At 41.6% G+C, this 26,932-nt stretch overlaps 1 protein-coding gene across 2 annotated transcripts in view; it reads left to right on the top strand.

Annotated features, from left to right (window-relative positions):
• myo5b (myosin VB) overlaps positions 1-26,932 on the top strand; it is a 258,490-nt gene that overhangs the window by 161,247 nt on the left and 70,311 nt on the right. For both annotated transcript variants that reach the window (XM_060850127.1, XM_060850044.1), the window contains exons 15-19: positions 6,364-6,510; positions 8,132-8,229; positions 21,411-21,497; positions 23,911-24,022; positions 26,174-26,385. In XM_060850127.1, the coding sequence (XP_060706110.1) occupies positions 6,364-6,510; positions 8,132-8,229; positions 21,411-21,497; positions 23,911-24,022; positions 26,174-26,385 (656 nt within the window). The remainder of the gene's footprint in view (positions 1-6,363; positions 6,511-8,131; positions 8,230-21,410; positions 21,498-23,910; positions 24,023-26,173; positions 26,386-26,932) is intronic.

Below are 26,932 nucleotides of genomic sequence, written 5' to 3'. Positions count from 1 at the left end.
GTCCTGTCACCTTCCTCCAATTTCATGCTCCTGTCCCAAACGCTGAGCAAATCTGATGACTCAGCCTTAAGAAGGGAGATCGCTCTTCCTGCCACAAATAATCCAGAAAAGATTTCCCCTCCCTGATATGGCACAGTCTCTGTAGTTCAGCGTCCTGCTCATAATATCTACACCAAAGCTGCTCAAACTTGAATGCTGTGCCACAGACATGTTTGATATGCACCAAACTGACATGCAGGAGCTCCATGTGATGTAACTGAGACACATCGATTGTCTTGTCATTGTTACATATTCCAAAGAATTATTTACTGCTTCGTTGTTTCTACATATTAACCTTACCACTTGTTGCTTTGTTACATTAAACCTTTGGGATCAAATAGACTTTGTCGGGTAGCTTCTTCTCCTGTAGCAACATAATATCAATTCATGGGTGCTGACAAAATTAAAGTCAAAGCCAATAACAAAAATGAGAAACTTGTTCCCTTCCTGTCACTTCCTTAATCACTTAACTTTGGAACACTACTGTGAGTCATACTCAAATGCTTAGTTATACTACGTTGGCTATTTTTATATGCTCCTAAACAAAGGCTCAGCTGACTCAATGAGGATTCAGTTTCAGCTTTTTTTAAATTAAGTTCTTTCATTGGAAGCATGTTAAAACCCTGTTTAAGGTTGACAGTCATGGAATTTAAACAGTAGCTTATAGTTTAATGCTAGCTATAAAGTTAAGAGTTATACAGAATAAAATGTAGAGTTTCTTATGTAGCAACTACATGGAATCAATCCTAGGGCATACTATTCCTTCATTTCCAAGAAACACTCTTGCATTGGAGACAGCATATAAGCAATTTACACAAATGGTTCCAGGAATGAGAAACTTCATTTATGAAGACAGATTGAAGAAATTGGGTCTGATCTCCCTGGAGAGAAGAGGTTGAGTGAGGATTTGATGGAGGTTTCAAAATCATGAGTGAGGTGGAGAGCGTAAATAAGATGTTCCTGCATTCAGGGAAGGATTACAATGAGAGGACATGGATTTAAAATGATGTATAAAAGAAGCAAAGTTGAAGTGAGAAGTGAAGCAATCAAGGGTATTGAATGATTATTTGGATAGAAATAATGTGCACGGGTCTAGAGTGAAAAAGCATGAGGTTAATACGAGGTAATGATGCTCGTTTGAAGAGCTGGTGCCAGCATGATGGGCTAAGTGGCCTCCTATGCACCCTAGTATTTCTGTGATCCTGTAGTGATGCTGTGTAGTGATAATGGTCTTTGTCATTCAAAAAGGTGGAAGATGAATTGAGCAGAGGAATTTAACTGTCATTTATATAAATGGTTTGGATGAGAATGTATGAGGCATAGTTGGTAAGTTTGCAAATGACACCAAACTTGATGGTATAGTGGACAGTGAAGAAGGTTTTCTAAGATTACAAAGAGATCTGATCACTTGAGTCAATGGACAGAGGTGTGTCAGATGGAGTTTAATTTGGATAAGTGTGAGGTATTGCATTTTGGTAAAATAAACAAGTGCAGGGCTTTGACAGTTAATGGTGGGGCCCCGAGTAGCATTGTAGAACAGAGACACCTAGGGGTTCATGCTAATAATTCTTTGAAATTTGCACCACAGTTCGACAGGGTGATTTTAAGACTGTATTTAGCGTGCTTGCCTTCATTGCTCGGACCATTGAGCACAGGAGTTGGGACATCATGTTGAAGTTCTGAGACCTCTTCTGGAGGTGTGCAATTCTCATTGTCCTGTTATAGGAGGGATAGTGTTAAATTGGAGCCGGTTCAGTAAAGTTTTACCAGGATGCTGGAAATAGAGGGTTGGCGTTATAAGAATCTGCTGGAAAGGCTGGGACTTTTGTTTCACTGGAGTGTAGGAGGTTGGAGATGACCTCCCTGAGGTGTATAAAATCATGATGGGGATAGATAGAATGACTAGCAAAGACCTTTTCCCTAGGTTGGGGATTTCAAAACTAGGGGGCATATTTTAAGGTGAGAGGGGAAATATTTAAAAAGGACATGAGATGCAACTTTTTTATACAGAGGAAGTATTGGAGACAAACACAGTTACAATGTTTAAAATGCATTGGATAAGTACATGAATAGGGAACAATTGGAGGGATATGGGCCAAATGCAGGCATGTTGGACTAATTTAGTTTAGGAACTATTTTGTGTGGACTATTGGTCTAGAGACTTTTTCTATGCTGTTATAGACTCTGACTCTATAACCGGTTTGAAGTTCAATCATCCAATTTATTGTAAAATAGCAATATTTGCCCTCTCACTCCATGACTTTGTAAATAAAATGCAAATTTGTTCTTTTCAGGTTTGGCTGTTCCTATATTGGTAGCTATATGGTACAAATTAAGCCTCTTTGGGTGCTGAGATTTCTTCATCATTGAATCTCTGTGAGCAATGAATCATTTGGGTAGAATTTGGTCAGCACAATCATATCACCACCATCACACCAGCCCTCCCCATTTCCCAACTCATGTGCTCATACCCCATGTATATGCCCCCAACCCTTGCAGGTGTGCAGCCCCCCACACACATGCGTGCACATGCTTGCAACGCCACTCAACCCCACACTGACACACAAACCTGCATGCGCACACCTTTCCTGACTGAATTTGGCATGTGTCTGTTGAGCAAGTGCTGGTAGACTATTTGATCATGGGTCAGGTTATGAAGAGGGTAGAAGGAGGAATGACAATACCTCGAGTAAGGCCATTGAGGTTACAGTTAGGAGTGAGGGACCTGAGCGATTTTTGTGCCACTGTCTCCCTACCACCTTTTTCCTAATTCAGGGATGGTGCATGAGATTGTTGACTCATCTGTTACCAATCTTGATACAGACTCTGAATTGAATTTTGGATGTTCCAAATCCATAAGACTTATGACCTCACCAACTACATTTAACTCCTGGATTCTAGACTTTCTCTTTAACTTGTGGACTTTTTGTCTTATTTTGAGTCAAATTGCAAGTGTAAATTGCTTCAGGTCGTGGTGGGCCAGCCTTAAATAACTTCAGATAACTGTGAAAAAATGAAAACTGGTAATCAATGCATGATACTTTCATCATATAACTGTTAAAGTTCTCCCTTTTGCAAAGAAAATTGTTTTTCAATGCATTGCTTTTTGACTCTGTTGTTGGAAAACCATTTTGCTACTTATCGGAAGAAAAAAATCTCCTGAAGTTTGATTAGTTTGTCAATCAAGTTAAACTCCTCTATCATATTTTACCTGAAGGTTTCTTATCAGCAGCTGGCAGCTGGTTTAATAACCCTTTCTGTCAATGACCACTCTACATCAGTGAGTTGATTTCCCATGAGCCATTTGTCAAGTTTTCCCTTTCTGCGTCAGTAGACAGCGGTCACAAATAATGGCTCCTTTTAAAAGAAATCAAAACTGAAGAATTGGCATTTAGATGGGAAGCATGTTTATACCTTGAGGCCTCAATGGAAAGGTAGCACAACGTTTTCACCCTTTCACTTCAGAAGAGAGAGATCATTGTTCTTTCAGCACATTGTTCATGGACAGACTGCTGCATATTAAATGCCAAGAGATGAAGTAAACTGAAGATTTTTCAAACTCCTGTTGTAGAAATACAGAACATAGAAAAGTACAGCACAGAACAGGCCCTTCGGCCCATGATGTTGAGCCGAGAAATATTCCTAATCTAAAATAAAATAACCTAACCTATGCATCCCTCAATTCACTGCTGTCCATGTGCATGTCCAGTAATCACTTAAATGTCCCTAATGACTCTGCTTCCACCACCACTGCTGCCAATGCATTCCATGCACTTACAACTCTGCTGAAAGAAGGTATCTCTGACATTTCCACGATATCTTCCTCCTAATGTCTTAAAACGATGACCCACATCGTGCCAGTCTGTCCTGGACGGGGGAAAAGTCTCTGGCTATTGACTGTATTTATTCCTCTCATTATCTTGTATACCTCGATCAGGTCACCTCTCTTCCTCCTTCTCTCCAGAGAGAAACGTCCGAGCTTAGTCAACCTCTCTTCGTAAGACAAGCCCGACAGTCCAGGCAGCATCCCAGTAAACCTTCTTTGCACCATCTCCAAAGCCTCCGTATCTTCCCTATAATAGGGTGACCAGAACTAGACACCATACTCCAAGTGTGGTCTTACCAGGGTTTTATAGAGCTGCAGCAAAACCTCGTGGCTCTTAAACTCAATTTCCCCTGTTAATGAAGGCCAAAAAACACCATATGCTTTCTTAACAACCCTATCCAATTGGGTGGCAACTTTGAGGGATCTATGCACTTGAATGCCAAGATCCCTATGTTCCTCCACACTGCCTAGAATCCTGTCTTTTATCCTATACTTAGCATTCCATATTCGACTTTCCAAAATGCATCACTTCGCATTTATCCAGGTTGAACTCCAACTGCCATTTCTCAGCCCAGCTCTGCATCCTGTCTATGTCACGCTGCAGCCGGCAATAGCCCTCGATACTATTGGCGGCACCTTCAACCTTTGTCATCTGCAAATTTACTAACCCACCCCTCAACCACCTCATCCAAGTCATTTATGAAAACTACAAAGAGCAGAGGCCCAAGAACAGAGCCTTGCAGGACCCCACTTAACACTGTCCTCCAGACAGAATACATTCCATCTGCAACCACTCTCTGCCTTCTGTTGGCCAACCAATTCTGAATCCAGATAGCTAAATCCCCCTGTATCCCATACTTTCTGACTTTATGAATGAGCCGACCGTGGAGAACCTTATCAAATGCCTTGCTGAAGTCCATGTACACCACATTCATTGCTTGACCTTTGGCGATCTGTCTCGTCACCTCCTCAAAGAACTCAATAAGATTTATGAGGCATGACCTGCCCCTCTCAAAGCCATGCTGACTACCTTTAATCACTGTTTTTCCAAATAGTCATAAATCCTATCCCTCAGAATTCTTTCCAAAACTTTGCTGACCACAGATGTAAGACTGACTGGTCTGTAATTACCAGGGATTTCCCTATTCCCCTTCTTGAAAAGAGGAACAACATTCGCCTCCTTCCAATCCTCCGGTACAACAACTGTGGTGAGTGAGGAGGCAAACATCTTTGCCAGCGGCTCAACAACCTCCTTTCTCGCTTCCCGGAGCAGCCTGGGATAAATCTGGTCTGGCCCTGAGGACTTATCATTCTTGAAGTTTGCCAAAATTTTCAGAACATTAACTTCTTCAATCTTGATCTGGTCAGGCCTGCATCCCAGCTCCTCAAAGTTCTCATTTGCAACAAGGTTCCTTTCCTTAGTGAAAACCGAAGCAAAAAAACTCATTTACGACTTCCCCTATCTGCTCAGACTCCATGCACAGGTTCCCTACGCTATCCCTGATCGGCCCTACCTTCTCCCTGATCATTCTCTTATTCCTCACGTATGAGTAAAATGCCTTTGGGTTCTTCCTAATCTTTCCTGCTAAGTCTTTTTCATGCCCCCTCCTGGCTCTCCTCAGTCCATTTCTGAGCTAATTTCTAGTGAGCCTGTAATCCTGTAAAGCTGTGCTAGATCCATGCTTCCTCTAATATAGCTCTGTAAATGCAACAATTGTGCTCTATTATTTGGATTTCAGTGAAGTGAGGAAGAAGCATTCTTCAGTATGCACGCAGAATGCTGGAGAAACTTCGATCTGGCATTGACTGCGGAGAAAGAAACAGTTGCTGTTTCAAGCCCAGTATGACTCTTCAGGGCTTTGAAGAGTAGTCAGACTGAACTCAAAATGTTAACTCTATTTCTGTTCCTACAGGGGCTGCCAGATCTGTTTACCCCAGCACTCAGTGCTTGTTTCAGAGTTCCAGTATCTGCAGTGTTTCACTCTTATTCTTTCTTAAAAGGCTGAGAGTAAATTCACTGCATGTTGTGGAGCTTATTAAAATTTTGCTCAGTTTCATCTCATGACCTGTTTCGAATGGGAGTGAAATTACATTTGATAGCCCTTAAGGTGGGGAAACACAATGCATCAAGGCTCCAGTGCATAGAATCACGGAATACTATACACAGAAGGAGAATATTTGAGTGCATCAGCTCTTTTGAAGAGAAATCAGATTAAACTCCTCTCCTATTCTCCAACAACTATTTTTCTCCAATTCTTATATCCCAATGCCTTCCTCAGCCATCTAGAGTCAATGTTAGCTTGCTCTCTTTCCATGGTTGCCAGCTGAGCCACTGTGATCTCCAGCATTGGTTGTTTTCAGTATAGATTCCAGCATCTTCAATAATTTGATCGTACCTTTTGCCACTTGTTCTTGCTGGGGGCAAGAGGGGGAGATGGGAAGAATCTCTTTGTTCTGTATAAAGTGATTTGTTTTCAACTGCACCCCTTTTGTTTCAGTATCAGCTGGTAGCTGACCTCTTCCAGGAAGAGAAGGAACCTGCGACTTCCAACATAAAGACGAAAACTTCTAAAATAAGCATTCGACCACTCAAACCTGCCATGAAAGCACCCAATAAAGAGCACAAAAAAACAGTTGGACTTCAGGTACATACATTATTTTGGCTAATTTCCCCTCCCTACTGAATCTACTAATTCAACAATGTATTGTAAAATTTAGGGAATCTCAACTTGTTCTGACACATTTTCTTGCCAATGTTTGCTATTCTAAAGAGTTGATTTTCTTTCTTCTGATACGATTTTCTCTTGGTTTTCTCCACTGCAACTTTTACCTGTAGCATGTAAAACCTATAGCTTTTGTCTACCTTGGAGTTTTGAATACTGTGGAAAGGCTTTCTCTGCAAACCAGGACTCTCATTGTTAGTTATACTTGTAGCATTGTAAAGAAAGTAGTTAAAGGGAGGGCACACCCAACTCTGCCTCTGAGTACTTTGATGTGGAAGTTAGGCCAGTCCTTCACATGAAGATTTGAGTTCAACAGTTGGTAATAAATAAGGATTCAATTCCGAGTCGAGAATGGTAAATGACTACAAAGCAAGTTCTAAAGTCTAGGTCATCACAGTATTGTGATGATTGATGTGTATTATCTAGCTAATGAGAGGTGCTTGAGCCTGAAGTTAGCTGCTGGAAAATATTACATGTAAACTCAAAATGAAAAGTCATACCCACAGTGTGAGCTCCATCACAGCAGCAGGCACACATGCATAGCGCGCATACACATACACGAGAATGCCACGTAAACGGTTTATATAGAAAACAGGAAATGGTTTGAGCTTGAAGTGACGTAATCAGAGATTAGATGTCATTGCTTTCATGACATTGGCCTAGATTTTACAGGAAACCAATGGGTGGGAATTCAGGTAAACCGATCGGTAAATCAGGACGCAGCAGGTAAATTATCTCATTTAAGCCAGAGTGTGGGAAGCCCAGTTTCAATGTAAAATCCAAACCGTTGTGTCTAAATAGCTAAAACCTGGGAGATTATTGAAATTGGTGGACTTGCACAGCCATTTGGATATGCTTCCATTCTTTACTTCCAGGGTCTTCACCTTCATCAAAAATCTTCTACATCAATGGTGCTAAGTTCTTTACCAGATTGTTTCTACTTTATTTAGACACCAAATACATTCCAGTGTAGTGGCAAAATTCTTACTCACTCCCATTGTGTTGTTTATGCCTCTGTGCTCACCTCTTAGAACTCTCATGACCTTCATAGAATCTCTCCTGGCCCCATCTTTTCTTACTACTCTGACTTCATTCACTACAATCCTTTATCATAACTACTGCTTGTTCTTCAGATGATTATTGACAGGTGGCAAGCTTTAGGAGCTCAGCAGTGGTCTGGACTTCTCATCAACTTGAATAACTTCAGATCTTAACTATAGAGTCTGCTTTCCATATCAAATAGGAAGCACTACTCTTTCCAAAGAGATTGCCATTGAGACCCTCCATTTGAACTGTGTGCATTCACTGGGCTTAGGGCTCATTTGTTTTCTTTACTCCAATGAAAATGAAAAGGGTGATGATTTTCTAGCAGGTCGGACTTTTGCTCAACCAGTTTACCATTTAAATGATAAAGCTGAAAAAGATCCCTTTACTTCTCATTGTCATAGCAAATAACAGCTAATATAATGTTGAGGAGCCTTCAGTCTCTCACGTGTATGTGTGTGTTTATACTTAAGTAAAAAAAATCTGTTTGTCTGTTTAGTTTCGGAACTCTTTGCAACTACTCATGGAAACCCTGAATGCTACAACACCACACTATGTCCGCTGCATCAAGCCAAATGATGAGAAATCTGCATTCTCGTAAGTAATATATACGTTGACCAAGGTGATACTATTTCTCTTGTGGTTTGATGCCACACTATGAATTTGGATTCAAGATGAAATGGTCAAGAAGGAGGCAAAGACTCAAGTTGTCATCAGGCTTGGTTTTCAAAGTAACTCTATTTATTGTGCTTTCATTCTGAATGCAGTTATACATAATAATCCTAGGTATGGCAGGCTTTGATTTAGGGATTGGCCCTGACCGATTATAGGTGAAAGTGAGTACTGCAGACGCTGGTGACTAGAGTCATGAGTGTGGTGCTGGAAAAGCACAGCAGGTCAGGCAGCATCCGAGGAGCAGGAAAATCGGAAATTCCTGATGTCGGGCTTTTGCCCGAAACGTCAATTTTCCTGTTACTCAGATGCTGACTGACCTGCTGTGCTTTTTCAGCACCACACTCTTGACCCTGACCAAATATAACTGTCTTGTTCGTATGCACGCTCCTTTTGCCCACAAGTCTTCCAGAGAGTTTTAATACTGCCCACATTGTGCTATTTATGCAAAGTGATGTGAGCTCTGTGATCTGAAGCCCCTGCGCAACAACATTCTACAAATCGTAACTTTGGCAGGAAATTCTTAGGCCTTTAGAAGTGGATTTTATGTCGAGGGAGTGTAAAGGTACAGTTCAGGCTGATTTGCCGATGTGATTCCACCCTTGGCTCTCTGTTTCTGTGGCCGGAGTTGGGGGCTGCTGTAGTGCCAGAGTCAAAGTATGATGCTGGAAAACACAGCTGGTGAGTCAGTATCTGAGGAGCAGGACTGGCTGTGCTTTTCCAGCACCATACCGCTTGACTCTGATCTTCAGGATCTGCAATCCTCTCTTTCTTTCTCCCAGCTGCTGAGTGCCATTTTGGAAATGTGCAGTGGCAGGAACCTAATTGATTGTTGGTATCCTGGTAATCCTCAAAAATTGAATGTTTAGGAACCAATTGACAATCATCTCTGAAGAGTTGAGAATGCAGCAGGAAACCCACCAGAATTTCAGGGCTGTAAAGGCTGAAACTGGCACGGCTGAGGTCAGAGAAGTGAAGCAGCTCAGTGAAACTGGTGCAACTAAAACTATTAAAGATGGATAATTACTGGAACCCTTTATAGAACAGGGGCTGAGTGATGTGTGCTTTAAAGGCTCGTGGTGACACATGACCCACTCTACAGATGAGCTCACAGAAGGAGAGGTGTGTGTGTGCGCCACAACAGCTTCCTTCTGGGGAGGAGCAGCAGATTACATGTGTACATGACAGATTGATGCTTAGGGGTTTGCAAAACATTTGGTTATTCACACAGGATATACAGGCCAAGCTTGAACCTATTGGAGGAGCAACGCCTTGGAACATCATGGCTATCACTCCATGTGATCCTAAGGAGCGAGTGATTACCTATTGCCTGTAGCTGTGCCAGGGTGGATTGCTGCCACCCTGCAATGGCTCTCCTCCATTGCTGTTTGATTCACCACTAAGGGCAATCCACCTCCAGTGTGACTTCTCTCTCTGATATTGTGCACACTCTCCTCATTAAAGATTAAAACTGTGACACATAACTTAACAGGCACAGGTATTTTTGATTGTCCTTCTGGTGGAAAGTAACTGTTAATCAGTTTAGCTATGAATCCAAGTAATGTGAATGCTTCTGATGATTGAGAAGGGGACCTGGACACACAATTGCTTCCATTATAGTCATCTTACTCCAGGAATGAAGAGGTTGAGCAGGTTGCACTTGTGTGCATTTGAGTTTAAAGGAATGATAAATAAGGCAATTTCTTGTTGAAACATGCAAGGTCAAAATTCTGAAGAGGCTTGACAGAGTAGACAGACTGAGGGGATGCTTTCCCTCATGGGGGATATAGGTATAGAGGGCAAAATAATTTTTTACAAAATTCATTCATGGGATGACTGTGTTTCTGGCTAAGCCAACATTTCCTGCCCATCCCAGAAGGCAGTTAAGAGTCCCCCACATTGCTGTGGATCTGGACTCTCACAGGCCTGTCGAGGTAAGGATGGTGGTTTCCTTCCCTAAAGGACATTAGTGAACCAGATGTTGTTTTCTGATAATTAACAATGGCTTCATGGTGATCACCAGACTCTTAATTCCAAAATTAGTTTATATTTATTGAATTCAAATTCCACCATCTGCCATGACAGGGTTTGAACCCGGTTCCCCAGAACATGACAATAACAGTCCAGCAATAATACCACCAAGCCATTGCTGCTGCCCACCTCTCCCTGATGTAGGAGGCTCTTTACTAATGAAGAAGAATGTTTTTTCTGACCGCCATTAATCTTTGGAATTTCATACCTCTGAGATCAATGGAGGCTGTGTCATTTGAAATATTTTCATGGCTAAGTTAGATAGATTTTTGATTATCTAGGTTTATTGGGTGCAAGTGGGAAAGTAGAATTGTGGTCATGATCAGATCAATTATGAGCTTAATGAACGGCAGAGTAGGATTGGTGTGTTAAAGGGTCTGCTCTTCCTATTTTATATGTTCTTATTTCTCTGTTCACTCTCAGGATCTGAATAATTCAGTCCTGTCATCTGAGTATGGCCAGGCATGCATGTTACCAGAATCCAAAAGGACATTGCAGCAGATTCTTTTGACCAGATCCTGGCAGCATGATTTCTAGCCAAGGCCTGCTTGACTGTGTTGCTGGCCTCCTCTTTCCACCCTCCAGAAGCAGGGCATGCCTCCATGACCTCACCAATTCTTCAAATCGTGGCCTGTCTATAGTTAATGTGTCCCTTCAATGCCTGTAACCTATGGCACTTGCCTGCATGAATGCCCTAAATGAGCCTTTAGGCTGCTGGCTTACTGTACAGAAAGGTAAAAGCAAGGGCTGCAGATGCTGGAAACCAGATTCTAGATTAGAGTGGTGCTGGAAAAGCACAGCAGTTTAGGCAGCATCCGAGGAGCAGGAAAACTACTGTACAGAAAAAGTGCCAGAAGTGTTTATTAAAATATTTTTGAAAATTGACATCAAATTTACACAAAATGCTACAGTTAACATTGTTATTGCAGTTTTTACTCTGGATATAGAATTCTTCAGCTCTGAGGCAGCATCATTAGATAGGCATATAGACAGTTGCATGAGTGCTGTTTGTTATTTTCCTTATGAGGGTGGATATTTTTAAGAGAGTACTGATCCCTATTCAATAATAGGACAATACATGAACACCAAACCATTGTCCAGTAGAACCTTCTTTTTTTAAGTGTGATATTCTAGTCTACTGATTGGAAAAAATGAGACTCATTGCATTACTGCGCAGTTCTAATTGATATTAGCATGTGTAAAATGTTGTTAAATGATGAGTTTATCTTTTGGACATTATAATAGACAAGCTCTGTCACATGCTGTTGTGATTAATGAGTCCATTAGTGCATGTAATTATGATTGATGAGACTGTTTAAATGCATGCTCATGTAACTGAGAAAATCTTGAACAATGTGCATTTCTAATTGTTGGACCCTACTGACCTATTAACTGTAATTGAAGGGAACAGTTAGTATCTGCACTTGTAATTGAGAAGACATATTGCAATATGTCATGTGTGGCATTTACTAGCTGAAGGAACTGAATCCAAATTTTGCTATACTGTATAGAGGCTATGATCAACTGTGCTGCAACAAGCTGATTAGTAATAGAGTATTTACTTTTTTTGTGGGGCCACGCTGAATGCAAATTGGCTGCAGTAGTTTCCTGTCAAGAGCTATTAAAACACTTCAGGAACTTTGTTGGTTACGAAGCACTTTTAGACCGTACTTGTTACACTGTGAATTCCTACTTTCATTGCACCAATCAACTTGAATGATGGACTTCTGCAATCTTTATTTCTGCCTTTTATGTTCTGAAACTTTGCGATGGCAAAGTAATTCATTCTGAAATAATGTTACAATAAAACCTACATGGATTCACTCCATGCTATAACTTAAAGAGAGTCCAGCGTTGACTGCAATTGTGTGTGTGTGTGTGTGTATGTATACCTGTCATAATCCTGAATGCTCCCTAGTGCATGCAGAGATATGATTGCCAACAAAATCTCATCACCTGGAAAATCAATGGAACCTGCTTCAAATGAAATACTATAGTAGTTATTTTTATATTAAAAAATCCCATAAATTATTAATAATAGTACAAAGCTTTAGGAGCTGTGATCGATGCAATTTACCTTTCTTATTGTTTGACTTTTGGAAGTTGATTTCATTTTAAGAATGTAGAACAGTGCAGCACAACAGGCCCTTCGGATGAATATGAAGGTGTTATAAACTAATCCCATCTGTCTATATTTCTCTTTCCTGTCTGTTCATGTGTCAGTCTAAATGCCTTCAAAGTTTATTATCATATCTCCTACTACCTCCCATGGTAGCATATTCCAGGCATCTACCACCCTCAGTTTTTAAAAAAAAACACATACCTTGTACATTTCATTTTAACCTTCCACCCTCTCCCTTTAAACCTATGCTCCCTAATATTTGACATGTTTGCATTGAGAAAACAACTCTGTTGATCCATCTTATCCATGCCTTTCATAATTTTATATATTTCTATCAGGTGACCCCCTCAGCCTCCAAAGCGCCAATAAAAAAAAGTCTACATTTCCCCAACCTCCTTTATACCTAATACACTCCAGTCGAGGCAACATCCGAATAAACCTCTTTTTTAACATCCTCTCCAAGGTCTCACATCCATCCTATTGTGTGGCGGCCAGATGAAGTAGTGAAATGAAAGAGAGCCAATATTTCTTCTGCACTGCAGACTTATACAAGTTTTATTTTACTTGAAGCAGATAGCCAATCTATAACTGTCAGTGCGATTATGAGCAATAAAAATGTAATTGGTTCTATTTGATTTGATCTTGGTTGGGACTCTGACTGTACTTCTTGCTGCATTATATTGAGTAAATGGATGCAGTTGAGGTTCCCAAAGCGAAACTTCCCTCTTCAAATTTCTTGAGATATTCTTTGAGAGTTTGACTTTTCTATGCACATTAATAGACATATACAGCTTGCCTTATTGCTTTTCCATACATCATGGCTGCTATGTATACCATCTAAAAGATGCATCCGAGCAACATACCAAGGCTTCTTCAACAGCATCTTCCAAATCCACCAACTCTTCATTTTAGAAGGGCAAGGGCAGTAGAAACATGAGTAAACCACCATTTACAAGTTCGCCTCTGTGCACACTGACCTAACTTGGATCTATGCTACTGATTCTATTATCTTTTCTAGCTAAAAATCCTGGAACACACTCACTTAACAGCATTAAGCTTATCCTTATAACAGACTGCAGGAATTAAAGAAGGTGGCTCACCACTGTCTCGTGAGGACATTTTGAGGATGGGCAGTACATGATGCTCCCATCCTGTTAGTGAATAAAACAAATGTTCTGTACAATGATTCTCTCACTGGTATTATACTTGAAGTGATTAACAACTCCACCAAAGTAGGAGTCAGAGGAGTTTCTGATAAATGACATTGTACACAAGTACAATTTGTGTTAATGTTCCTGAAAGAGATACAAAATAGATGTTGATGACAGGTGTGAACAGTAGGACACTGGAGGGGAAGTGGGTGCCATCAAAATGGAGGGTGGTGTATTTGCTCTGAAGTTGTTGAAATCAATGATGAGAGGTGGCACAGAGGCTCAGGATTGCTGCCTTACAGCACGAGGGAACTCTTTTTGATTTCAATGTTGGACGACTCTCTGTGTGGAGTTTGTATATTCGCCCCGTGTCTGTGTGCAGATTAGCTGGATTGGCCATGCTAAATTATCTGTAGTGTCGAGGGATCCGCAGGCTAGGTGAATTAGCCATTGTACATGCAGGAATACAGGATAGATAGGGTGGGGGTTGGTTTGGATGCGATGCTCTTCAGAGGGTCGGTATATACTCGATGGGCTGAATGACCTCTTTCCGTAATGTTGGAATTCTGTGATTCTATAAAGGCAGGAAAAAGGTTCCTCCTTCTAGCTTGCATTGGGATTTGCAGTACATTGCATCAAGCAGAGGACAGAAATGTTAGCAAAATCATAGAATAGGAAAAAACTGGCTGGATTCCATGTTAGTTTATTGACATTTGCTTGCACACCAACATTTGGCCTGAATTAGTACATTGGTATACTTCCCAGGTGCAGCTGATTAACCTAAATTCAAGTTCAATTGCTCAAGTAACACAACTTGACATTTCAGCAATCATTACAGTCAAAGCCCAAAATCATTTCCAATTCATAAACCAATTCAAAACATTTATTTCATGCTGAGAAGTGACTGCTTGAGTAATAATGGATATGAAACATTCCAATGATTGGATTGCAGAAAATTTGCAGAAATCACTCACAACAAAAGGTGAAGTTGCGACCTGCTGCTTATCTGCAATTGAGCTTGTGGTAGTGATTCTTCTCTGTCCTGCCAGATCAGTCCACTTTTAGCAGTTAGTGATAGCGTTAAGCATCCAATTTATTTTATCTGGAAGCGCACACTGTAAGGTGTTATATCTTCATAAAATATATTTTTATTGATGATCTATCAGCATCCAGGATCTCTGTAAAGTGCACAACTTGGATCAAGGTGCATAATTAATTTGAAAATATTGAGAGACAAGAAATAATCTGCAAGGTATACTCTTCTCTGACAATGGTGTCAGCAGCCTGTCCACTAAAAATGATTCCAGAAAACAGCAGAGTGTAAATGATTCACAATGTATTGAATTTCATCTTATCTCTTAATAAGTTGGTAAACTTAAACGAAAAATACTAACATGATGTGATATATTCCATTTAGCCCAGTTCTTCTAAACTCATCTCTCTCTCAATGCACTCAAACACTTTCCTTACTGTCCTTTTCTAACACGTTCAAAACTCAGTTACATTATTTACTACATTCATGCTAATTCATACTCAACCATTATCCTTTATACTTGTTGGTTTCCCAAGATGTTCAAGAGTCTCAAATGAAAACTTAGTTCACTAATTTATAGTGATTACAAGTTGAAATTTGGATCAAGTAGTTTATGCAAGTATCAGCTTTCCATTTGAGCAGTTTTATGATGACAACAACCAGTCTCATTCAAAGGCTGGAAAGTTTTGATTCTGTTTTAGTGGGCTGGGTTTTACATGTCCCACCAGACCTTTCTAAGCCAGAGGAGACATTAAAAATATCGGTTGGCTAGCCCACCACCTTCACACCTATTCCCATACTAACCCCATAATAGGGTGGGGGAGGGGGGCGCCGTAATGGCCAGTCTGCCCGCCATAATTGAATAAATAACTTGAGTCACTTTAGATTTTAAATGTGATACTCATCAAGCCATTCTACTGTTGGCAAAGATAGGCACGTGAGAATGGGCAGTCGTGTTTCATTTTAAATTTTAAACTTGAAATCGTAGCAGTGGCCGCTTGTGAAGTCGAGTGTTGGTTGGTCTACAAGAGCAGCCAGGTGTCTGGTGTCAAGGGAGTGGAAGTCCCAATATGCTGTTAACATCACCATAATATTATGACCCCACCAGCCTGGTAAAATACAGCCCCATGTTTTGCTTCAACCTGGATCTTGACAGAAAACTTGCAAGCACACAGTCACAGAAATGTTGTGGTACAAAGGAAGCCATTTGACCCATTGTGTCCTTTTTCCAAATGGGCAATATGTTTCAGGGCCATTCTCCTGCCTTTTAATGCAATTCTGCACGTAGTTTCCATTTAAATAATCATCCAATTCCTCAAATGCTGCTTGACCAGCTGTGCTTTTCTAGCACCACACTTTCAACTCTGATCTCCAGCATCTGCAGTCCTCACTTTCTCCTTGTTGGAGTTAGTTTTCACAGTTGTGGGACATCTCTGCAGGAGTTCCTTATTGTAATGTCCTAGGTCCCAACCATCTTCAGCCGCTTCTTCAGTGACCTTCCCTCCATTATAATATCTGAAGTATCTATGTTTGCTGACGATCTTACAGCGTTCAGCACCACTCGTGATTCCTCAGATACTGACGTAGTCCATAAACAAATGCAGAATTGGAGAATTGCCAGGTTTGAGCTGACCAGGAGCAAGTAACATTGACATCACATAAGTGCCAGGAAATAACCTCCAACAAGTGAGAATTGTCCCTTCACATTCAATGGTTTTACCATCACTGAATCCCCCACTGTCAGCATCCTGGGGAGTTAACACTGACTAGAAATTGAACTGAACTAGCTGTATAAAATTCAGTGGCTACAAGAGCAGGTTAGAGGCTAGGAATCCTGCAGTGAGTAACCCTTCCTTTCTGATGCCTAAAGACTATGCACTATTTACAAGGGCAACGAGGGGCAGGTGATAAATATTGGCCAGCCAGTGACACCCATGCCCAATGAATGAATGAATTTTTTATGAAATGGAGTTGAAATTGCAGATTTATAAAATTGTTTTACTGCAGCAGTACAGGGCCTTGAATCTCATGTACATTTGGCTATCCTTACTTGAAAAATGAAAGAATTGTTTTAGAAGTAGTTTAGAGGATGAGGGAAACTTAGGAAGAAAGGTTAGTCTCTTTTGCGCTAAGAAGAATTAAAGGTGATCTTGATTGGAACATACGAGATCCTGAGGGGACTTGATAGAGTAGATATTGGAAGGTATTCAAACTTGGGGCAGAAAATATAACAGGTTAACACAGTTTAAGAACAAAACATCTCCCGTCTTAGACTGAGATGAGAAGAAATGTTATCACTGAGGTTTAGTCTGACATTCTTTCCTGTGGAAAGCAGTGGAGACTGGGAATTTATTCAAGGCAGAGTTGGGTAGATTTTTTGCTAAACAGGGGAGTTGAAGGTTATGGGAAGCTGACAGGAAATTGGACCTGAAATCCACAACCAGTTCCGCCATGATCTTATTGAATAGCTGGTTAGGCTTGAAGGGCCAATGACTTTGGCCTGCACTGAAGTCATATGGCCAATGCTCCGTGAAAGCCATACAGCAATAGTTAGTTGTTGCCTTTGCACCATCTGACACCATAATACCAGCATTAAGAATGTTGACAACACTAATTGCTTATAGTGCAACTTTTTTTTTATGAATGTAAGGAAGCTGAAGCCATTTGTAGTTTCTAAATTGCTTGTCCTACACTACTGTGCAATGATATTTTAGCCCAGATATTGATCTTGGCATCATCATATTTGATATGGGAAGGCAATGCCATAGTGACAAGTCTCCAGTCTAATAATCCAGAGCTCTGGACTAATTTTCTAGTAATGTGGATTCAAAATCCAATGTGGCAGCTGGAGAAATTTAAATTCAATTAATAAATTAGTGGTTGATTGCAGTATAACCTCCTCTGGTTCACTAATGTTCTTTAGGGAAAGAAATATGCAAGTTTCACCCAGTTTGGTCTATAAATATCATTTCAGACCCAACTTGAAGATCAACTCTTAACTGCTTTCTACAGTGGTACTGGCTCAATTTAAGGACAGTAATGAATGGTCAACATCCAGATAGACTGATGTTGGTTGAAGAAAAAGTGATAAAAAGGTCCCATGTCTCACAGTGCCATTATTTCTGAAATATCAGGAATGTAAAAATTCTACTTTTAAGCAATAATATTCAAAGTTAAACAGTTAGGGAAACCAACAATCCCCCCCCCCCCCCCCCCCCCCCCCCCCCCCCATTTGCAACTTTTAGAGGATTGCTGATGGTTCCTGCAGGTATTTAGTTTTCATATGATTTGGTGCAATGAAACAGGAGAGTAGAGAACAGCTTAAGGTTGAGAAATTAGCATTAGGTCCTGTGAACATTGTAACACAATGAAAATCCATCTAAGCTCAATTTTTTAAAGAAAAATTAGATGATATCCCTAGCTCTTGTGCTGAAAGTCACTTGTTATTTTAATCATTCTCTGAATAAATGCTCCTTGCAGCACAGATCTAAAATTCAAGGAACAAAGTACATATGGATAAATTTCTTTTGAATATTATGATCTCTTACTTTCTTGATGGTTTGCAATTTGTAACACTCATCACTCCCCCGTGAACAGCAAAGGAAGTTGCTTCTGAGCCAAAGGTGAAACACTGCTTTGACAATATTGCCCCGTCCTGTACAATTCTGGAGGAACATACAAACAAGGAATAGTCCATTCAGCTCCTCAAGCCTCCACTGGTATTTAATAAAGTTGTGGCCGATCTGATTGTAACCTCAAATCCACATTCCACCAACCAACAAGTGACTTCTTAACATTATCTTTTCTTGTCTCTATCTAAATCTTGTCTACATTCTTATTTCATGAGGGCAATTACCTAACAGAGCCAATGCTACACTTTTTTTTCCTAACTTTTTTTTTAAATAGTCCAGTCTTAATGTATGTCAGCCTGGAGCTTTGTCTCTGTAATAGCTACCAGATCATTCATTCATTAGTGTGGGCTCTCTGTTCATCTCAAAGGTGGATGCTTTGCACCTAATCATATCCATTCCCCATTAAGGTTAGTATCTCACCTTAATGAGTGCAGGAATAGTGACACATGTTGCCATTCACTTACAGTTCAAGGTCCCTATCACAATCTGCAACACCTGAAAGTAACATGATGGGCATCAATAAATCTATTGGAAATTTTAGGAGAAATTTCTTTACCTGGAGATCTTAGAATTTGAAACCAACTATCTCAAAGGTGGATAGCATTGATGTATTTCAGGGAATGCCAAACAGGGATATAAGGGAGAAAGGACTAAAAGCATTAATGTCAAGTGCTGTCACTCTCATCTCTCTGGGATTCAGCTCATCTGTCCATGTTTTGGCCAAGGTTGTAATGAGATCAGGAGCTCAGTAGTCATGGAGGAACCCAAACTGTGAGCAGATTGCTGCTGAGCTTGAGAGCACAGTTGATAATGCCTTCCATAACTTTACTGATGATCAAGAGTAGAGTTCTGAAATACAAATCTTCAGCATGAATACTGGATCTGTTTCTGGGTTATAACCACTGGTAGGAAGTGCTTTGAAGATTGAAGATTATGATTGGTAATTCTGTCCTATCTGGAGCTCTCTGAAAGTATCCATTAAAGCTGGTGAATTGAGATAGTGCTGCCTCAGTTAAGATAATAGTTAACTGGGAAAAGTTAGACAATAAATCCATCCAACTCATGAGTTACTATTAGGCTCAACATCCTCACCCCAACTTTTGGAGGTGACATTTCCGCCACCTCCAAAAAGACCCCACCACCAGGGATATATTTCCCTCCCCACCCCTTTCTACCTTTTGCAAAGACCGTTCCTTCCGTGACAACATGGTCAGGTCCACGCCTCCCCCCCCGCCCCCCACCCCATGACCCACCCTCCCGTCCTGGCACTTTCCCCTGCCACCGTAGGAACTGTAAAACCAATGCCCACACTTCCTCCCTGACCTCTATCCAAGGCCCTAAAGGAGCCTTCCACATCCATCAAAGTTTTACCTGCATATCCACTAATATCATTTATTGTATCCGCTGCTCCTGATGTGGTCTCCTCTACATTGGGGAAACTGGGCACCTCCTAGCAGAGCGCTTTAGGGAACATCTCCGGGACACCCGCACCAATCAATCACACCGCCCCGTGGCCCAACATTTCAACTCCCCCTCCCACTCTGCCCAGGACATGGAGGTCCTGGGCCACCTTCACCGCTGCTCCCTCACCACCAGACGCCTGGAGGAAGAACGCCTCATCTTCCACCTCGGAACACTTCAACCCCGGGTATCAATGTGGACTTCACCAGTTTCCTCATTTCCCCTTCCCCCACCTCATCCTAGTTTCAAACTTCCAGTTCAGCACTGTCCCCATGACTTGTCCGACCTGTCTAGCTCCTTTTCCACCTATCCACTCCACCCTCTCCTCCCTGACCTATCACCTTCATCTCCTCCCCCACTCACCCATTGTACTCTATGCTACTCTCTCCCCACCCCCACCTCCCTCTAGCTTATCTCTCCATGCTTCCAGCTCACTGCCTTTATTCCTGATGAAGGGCTTTTGTCCGAAACGTCGATTTCGCTGCTCGTTGGATGCTGCCTGAACTGCTGTGCTCTTCCAGCACCACTGATCCAGAATCTGGTTTCCGGCATCTGCAGTCATTGTTTTTACCCACACCCAACTTTTCAGTCAGCCTGAACACTACCAGTTTGCCTCCGATTCTAACACCATTGCTTTGGAACCCTGCTGCCCTGGCCCCTGATGTCCCTTTCACTACCACTGGCCCTGGTGCACCAACAACACTTCCCCCACCCTGGCCAGTTTAGAAATGTGATTTTAGGCCTATCCTCCTTTTACAAAACAATCTTGAATCTAACAGAATTATGATGGCTATGTGCAAAATTCTCCCCCACTGATAATTTAACAACTTGCCTGGCTCTGCATAATATTAAGCCCAAGACAGCCCCTCTTTTGTAGGTCTTTCTATGTTCTGTCTTCAAGTGTTCTCTTGGATACATTTTAACAACTTTGCTCCCTCTAAATGCAGGGATACTGGGATGGAGGATGCCCTTCAGAGGGTAGAAAGGCTGAATTGCCTCTTTCTGTTTTGTAGGAGTTCGATGATTCTAAACTTTTAATATTATAAGACCTTAGTTAATGTTTGAGAACCTGAAATCTCCTACTGCCATGACCACATTGTCTGACACCACCACCTGTCGTGGCCACATTGTCTGACATCTGCTCCTCTATTTCTCTCAAACTGTGTGGTTGCTTTTTTTTTTAAATTTTAATTGACACATTTGAGGAGCCTTCTAAGATGTCATCTCTCCTTCCTGCTGTTATTGACTCTTTGATCAATATTTGACACCTCTTCTTTTACACCTTATGACCTAGGCTAGCTTCCATTTTCTGATTTCTCTTATTTAATCTAAATTCCATCAGCTGCTGTGTTGGGATATGAACCCACAATTCCAGAGCTTTGGTCCAGTCCTTTTGATTACAAGTCCAAAGACATTGCCACTACATCACCTCCTCGACCTCTAATCTGTTTACAACGGCAAATCTGATTCGGTACTGGAATGAGGTGGACAGGTTTGGTCTTGCCTCAGTTTCCACTGTGCACAAATCTGTAAAGCAATCTGGTTGATAAATTAGCACCAGATTGGTACTGTCCTACATTGTGTTTTTTAAAAAAAAGAGAATAAATAGATTTAAAAGACTGGATAACAAAATTTGAATTGGATCTGTTCTAAATACTCATTTTTCTTTCTTCCAGGTTTGACGCCAAGCGTGCTGTACAGCAGCTCCGGGCCTGTGGGGTTTTGGAGACTATTCGTATCAGTGCTGCAGGTTACCCATCAAGGTAGCTGTATGGTTCATACGCTTTTACAGGGTTCATCCAAAACCCTCTTGGCATTGAATTGAAGGTTTATCATTGCTATAGCGTACACATGTTGGATATAAACAGAAGTATTTCACAAACAAGTTACTATGGCCTGAACATTCCAAGGAATCACAATCAGAATCACCTATAGAAGGTGACAGTTTGGTTCCATTCTATCTGCACCAGCTCTTCAAAGGGGCATCAATGCCAAGTGCCAATCTCGCATTTCCCCCCATATCCTTGCACTTTATTTTTATTCAGTTAATCATCTAATTGAAGACAGAGATGGATAGGTTCAACTGAATGGCAGCTCAGACTCAGTGGGCTGAATGGCCTAAATCTTCCCCTGTCTCTTGTGGTCTAATGGTTCATGCCCCCTTGAATGCCTCAGTTGAAGCTATTTGTACCACATTTCCAGGCAGTGCATTCAATACCAGCGCCAGAGACCTGGGTTCAATACCAGCGCCAGAGACCTGGGTTCAATTCCCGCCTCAGGCGACTGACTGTGTGGAGTTTGCACGTTCTCCCCGTGTCTGCGTGGGTTTCCTCCGGGTGCTCCGGTTTCCTCCCACAGTCCAAAGATGTGCGGGTCAGGTGAATTGGCCATGCTAAATTGCCCATAGTTTTAGGTAGGGGGTAAATGTAGGGGTTTGGGTGGGTTGCGCTTCGGTGGGTCGGTGTGGACTTGTTGGGCCGAAGGGCCTGTTTCCACACTGTAAATAATCTAATCTAATCTAATCTAATACCCTTAATTACATGCTGAATAATAAAGACTTTTCTTACATCATCTTTGCTTCTTTTCCACATCACTTTAATTCTGCGCCACCTTGATAATTTTATTTTTTGAGTGGGAATGCTTCTCACTATTTACTCTGTCCAGCTGCTTATGGTTTGAAAACCTATATCAAATCTCCTTTCAGCCGCCTTCTCTCTAAGGAGAACAATCCCAGCTTCTTTAGTCTATCATTGTAGCTAAACAGATCCTTCTAACTAAGTTTTGCTCCGATATTTTATTGTTTGTCCTCAGTGACAATTTTCGATCTTGGAGTTCCATTCCTGGCTCCTTCAGGTGTGCAGACCATATGTGAAATTAACACGACTCTCATTGTGCAGGATAGTTGGGGAACATCAAATCTTTTTGACCTTTTTGCAGCAACCAGTGTATGTGTTCTGACATTTTCGTGTCTGGCAGCACGGCCAGATATTTTGACAGCTGCTGTGAAAAGGTAACTGTGAGATTATATTGTGGGGTTAAGAATGTGATCGAGTGCTTAGGGTAGGTCATGGGCTGAGAATGTTGTGGCTGGTAGCAGTTGTTAGGGCTGGTGTTTGGAATTTGGAGGGGGCATGGGGGAATGTTCATAAAGACTAGTGAGGTGAGATTGGGGAGGGATTGCCAGAGGTTGAGGAGTGGTACGTTGGAGGGGTCAGCTTAGTATTACCCAAGAGTTGGACTTCATTTTTAATTTAACATCTTCCAGAGTAACTATGAATTCAACGGAAGTGAACCTTGCCAAGATGTTAGTAAAGCTAACCACGAGTGAGTTTCCTGAAAAAATACAAGCTAGAGTAGATGCAATGTCTGCAGCAGTAATGCTACATGCCTATAAAACAGATTGAACTCAGAAACTAAGTTGAATGCCAACTTAAAAAAGCCAGTGATGTTATATAAATTTGTTCTTTCCTTCTCATCTGCTTTTCATGCCTAGTGAGAGATAAGGCGTACAAAGCCATGATTATGGCTGTTTCCATTGCTAGATTTGCCTGGATCAGGCCACCAACCTGTCACTGGGAGTACAAGTGATATATCATGCATTGTTGGCATGGGGTCTCTCACACTCCTGCCATAGACAGGAGGGTTTTACAATGCATTTGGCTACATTATGAATTCCCTTTCTTATGGCCATCATGTCCTGGAGTAGAACTTGAATGTGTAGCTTCTGACTCTGAGGCCACTGCGACCTCTACCTTCCTTGTAATTATTTATTTCCAGAATTGAATCCACTGATTTGTCCATTAAAAATTAAACCATATAATGTTTTAAATCTGTTTATATTGACTGCTTTGTTGAAACTTGACTCATAAATTCTATTACTCTTGAGTGAAAAGGTCTCAACTGACTTGTCTTTTTTATTCTAATTCAGTTTTTCTCTTTACGCTGTTAATTGAATGTATCCCTATAATCCATAATTTGCTTGGATCAATATTATGGTCTATAAATGTGGCTCATATAAAATAAAATTGATTTTGTTTCATAAAAATATCTACTTGGTGTTCTTCTGACTGTCTGCATCTAATGCAGTTCCTCTGTAATTTGCTGGAAGTCACCTTAAGAGCCACTTAAAAATTAGACAGCTGAATTGTCACAATACAAAACATATTTTTTTGACAGGTGGACGTACCATGAGTTCTTCAACCGATACAGAGTCCTAATGACCAAGAAGAACATAATATTAAATGATAAGAAAGAGACTTGTAAGAGACTTCTTGAAATTGTTATCAAGGTAAGGATTTTGTGGAAAAAAATGAGGTCTGCAGATGCTGGAGATCACAGCTGAAAATGTGTTGCTGGTTAAAGCACAGCAGGTCAGGCAGCATCCAAGGAATAGGAAATTCGACGTTTCGGGCATAAGCCCTTCATCAGGAATGAGGAGAGTGTGCCAAGCAGGCTAAGATAAAAGGTAGGGAGGAGGGACTTGGGGGAGGGACGATGGAGATGTGATAGGTGGAAGGAGGTCAAGGTGAGGGTGATAGGCCGGAGTGGGGTGGGGGCGGAGAGGTCAGGAAGAAGATTGCAGGTTAGGAGGGCGGTGCTGAGTTGAGGGAACCGACTGAGACAAGGTGGGGGGAGGGGAAATGAGGAAACTGGAGAAATCTGAGTTCATTCCTTGTGGTTGGATCCTTCCATATCCGCCACAAGTTCACCTGTACCTCCACACACATCATCTATTGCATCCGCTGCACCCGATGTGGCCTCCACTATATTGGGGAGATGGGCCGCTTACTTGCGGAACGCTTCAGAGAACACCTCTGGGATGCCCAGACCAACCAACCCAACCACCCCGTGGCTCAACACTTTAACTCTCCCTCCCACTCCACCGAGGACATGCAGGTCCTTGGACTCCTCCACCGGCAGAACATAACAACACGACGGCTGGAGGAGGAGCACCTCATCTTCCGCCTGGGAACCCTCCAACCACAAGGAATGAACTCAGATTTCTCCAGTCTCCTCATTTCCCCTCCCCCCACCTTGTCTCAGTCGGTTCCCTCAACTCAGCACCGCCCTCCTAACCTGCAATCTTCTTCCTGACCTCTCCGCCCCCACCCCACTCCGGCCTATCACCCTCACCTTGACCTCCTTCCACCTATCACACCAAGGATTTTGTGGAGGCCATGGCATAGTTGTAATGTCACTGGACTATTAAGCTGGAGGCTCAAGCCAATAGCATATGTTCACGTCCAGGGTCGTGTGTTCATAACCTGCCATACAATATTGTGAAATTTGAATTCAATAAAAAAGGAGTTAAGAGCTAGTTAAATGTTTTTTAAAAACCCATCTGGTTCATTAATGTCCTTTTTAGGGAAGGAAATTTTGCCATCCTTACCTGGTCTGGCCTACATGTGAGCCACAGCAATGTGGTTGACTCTCAACTGCCCTCTGGGCAATTAGGGATGGGCAATAAATACGGAGATAACCAGTGGCACCCACACTTTTAAGATTTAAAAAAAAACCTTTGGTGCCAGTCCAGTGTTACCTCCTTATTAGTGAAGATCGTCTGTCAAAAAAAAAGTCTTGCCAATTTTGCCATGGTGGTAAGGCTTGCAAAAACATCACAGACATGTTCCAATATATGTGTGTGCTGCTCTTGTACTGATAGTAAATACTGATGCACTTTGAGAGAAGTAACCTTATAAAGGAGTACTAAATGATTGGCAGGGCAATAGGAGGCTCAGAGGAGTGGAGGGATCTTGGTGTGCGTTCCCACAGATCCCTCAAGGTGGCAGGATAGTTTAATAGGATAATTAAGAAGGCATACGGAATACTTGCCTTTATTAGTTGTGGCATAGATTACAAGAACATGGAGGTTATGTTGAAGCTGTACAGGATTTTGGTTAGGCTGCAGCTGTACTGTGTGCAATTCTGGTCTCCACACTACAGGAAGAATGTGATTGCATTGGAGGGGATGCCGAGGAGATTCATCAGGATGTTGCCTGGTGTGGAAGAGTTTAGTTATGAAGAAAGGCTGAATAAACTCAGGTCACTTCTTTAGAGAGAGCAGGCAGAATGGGGACATGATTGAGCTGTATAAGATTATCAGGATTATGAACAGGCTAGATGGGAAGCAGCTGTTCCCTTAAGTTGAAGTGACAATAACAAGGGGGCATAATCTTAAGGTGAAAGACAGAAGCTTTAGGAGAGATGTGAGGGAAAAACATTCTTCTATCTGTGTTAATAGCGGAGACCCAAAACCTTGCAACCTTTAAAAAAAATACATAGGTAAACACTTGAATGTCATAACATTCAAATGCTGGAAAGTGGGATTCATGTACACCTCTTTGACACTGTCTCAATGGATGAACAGCTGTCTGATTCTGCAAATTGTACAATTCAGTCACTCAGTAAACAATTTTCTTGTGATTTTTATTTTCTTCAGGATCCTGATAAATTCCAGTTTGGCCGATCCAAAATCTTCTTCCGTGCTGGTCAGGTGGCATATCTGGAAAAACTGCGAGCAGATAAGTTCCGAGCTGCATGTATGATGATACAAAAGACTGTTCGTGGTTGGTTACAGAGGACTAAGTACAGGCGGATGAGGAAGGCTGCCATCACTATTCAGAAACATATTCGGGGCTACCAAGCTCGCAGGTAGGTTTTATTGCCAGGACTTTCATGCATTATGAGGGACTGAAGGGATACACCTCCTTTGCCATTCTACTATTGAGCTTACTATGAAGTGGGTGAGATTTAACATCTCTGCAATCTGCTTACACAACATACAGAAACAACATTGGTCTGAGGAAAGAACTTCCCAATTATTTGAGTGTTTCATGCATTATGTATTTCCTGGATCAACACAAGAAATTTCAATTAACATCAACAAGAATAGTCATGCTTGCCTAAGGTGGGCATGCAGGCTTGATTAATGACGTGCAAGGGCTGTCAGATAGGATGTGTTGGGTAGAACAGGGCTCAGCTTTAGAAGGATTAGGTCTTATTGAAAGATATAAAATTGAGAGGACTTGAACGGGCTTTGCCAGAGAATTAAGTACTATGGGTCATTCGGGGCTGAGCTGAGAAGAAATGTCTTCACTTGCAAGGTTATGAATCTTTGAAATTATCTATCTTAGAGGGCTGTGAATATTCAAAATCTGTTCAAGACAAAGATTGACAGATTGCTTCAAATTAGGGGAAG

The sequence above is a fragment of the Hemiscyllium ocellatum genome, chromosome 1, assembly GCF_020745735.1.
Source record: "Hemiscyllium ocellatum isolate sHemOce1 chromosome 1, sHemOce1.pat.X.cur, whole genome shotgun sequence".
NCBI lineage: Eukaryota > Metazoa > Chordata > Chondrichthyes > Orectolobiformes > Hemiscylliidae > Hemiscyllium > Hemiscyllium ocellatum.
The sequence above is the reverse complement of the archived record's forward strand: the minus strand, read 5'-3'. Positions and strand labels throughout refer to the sequence as shown.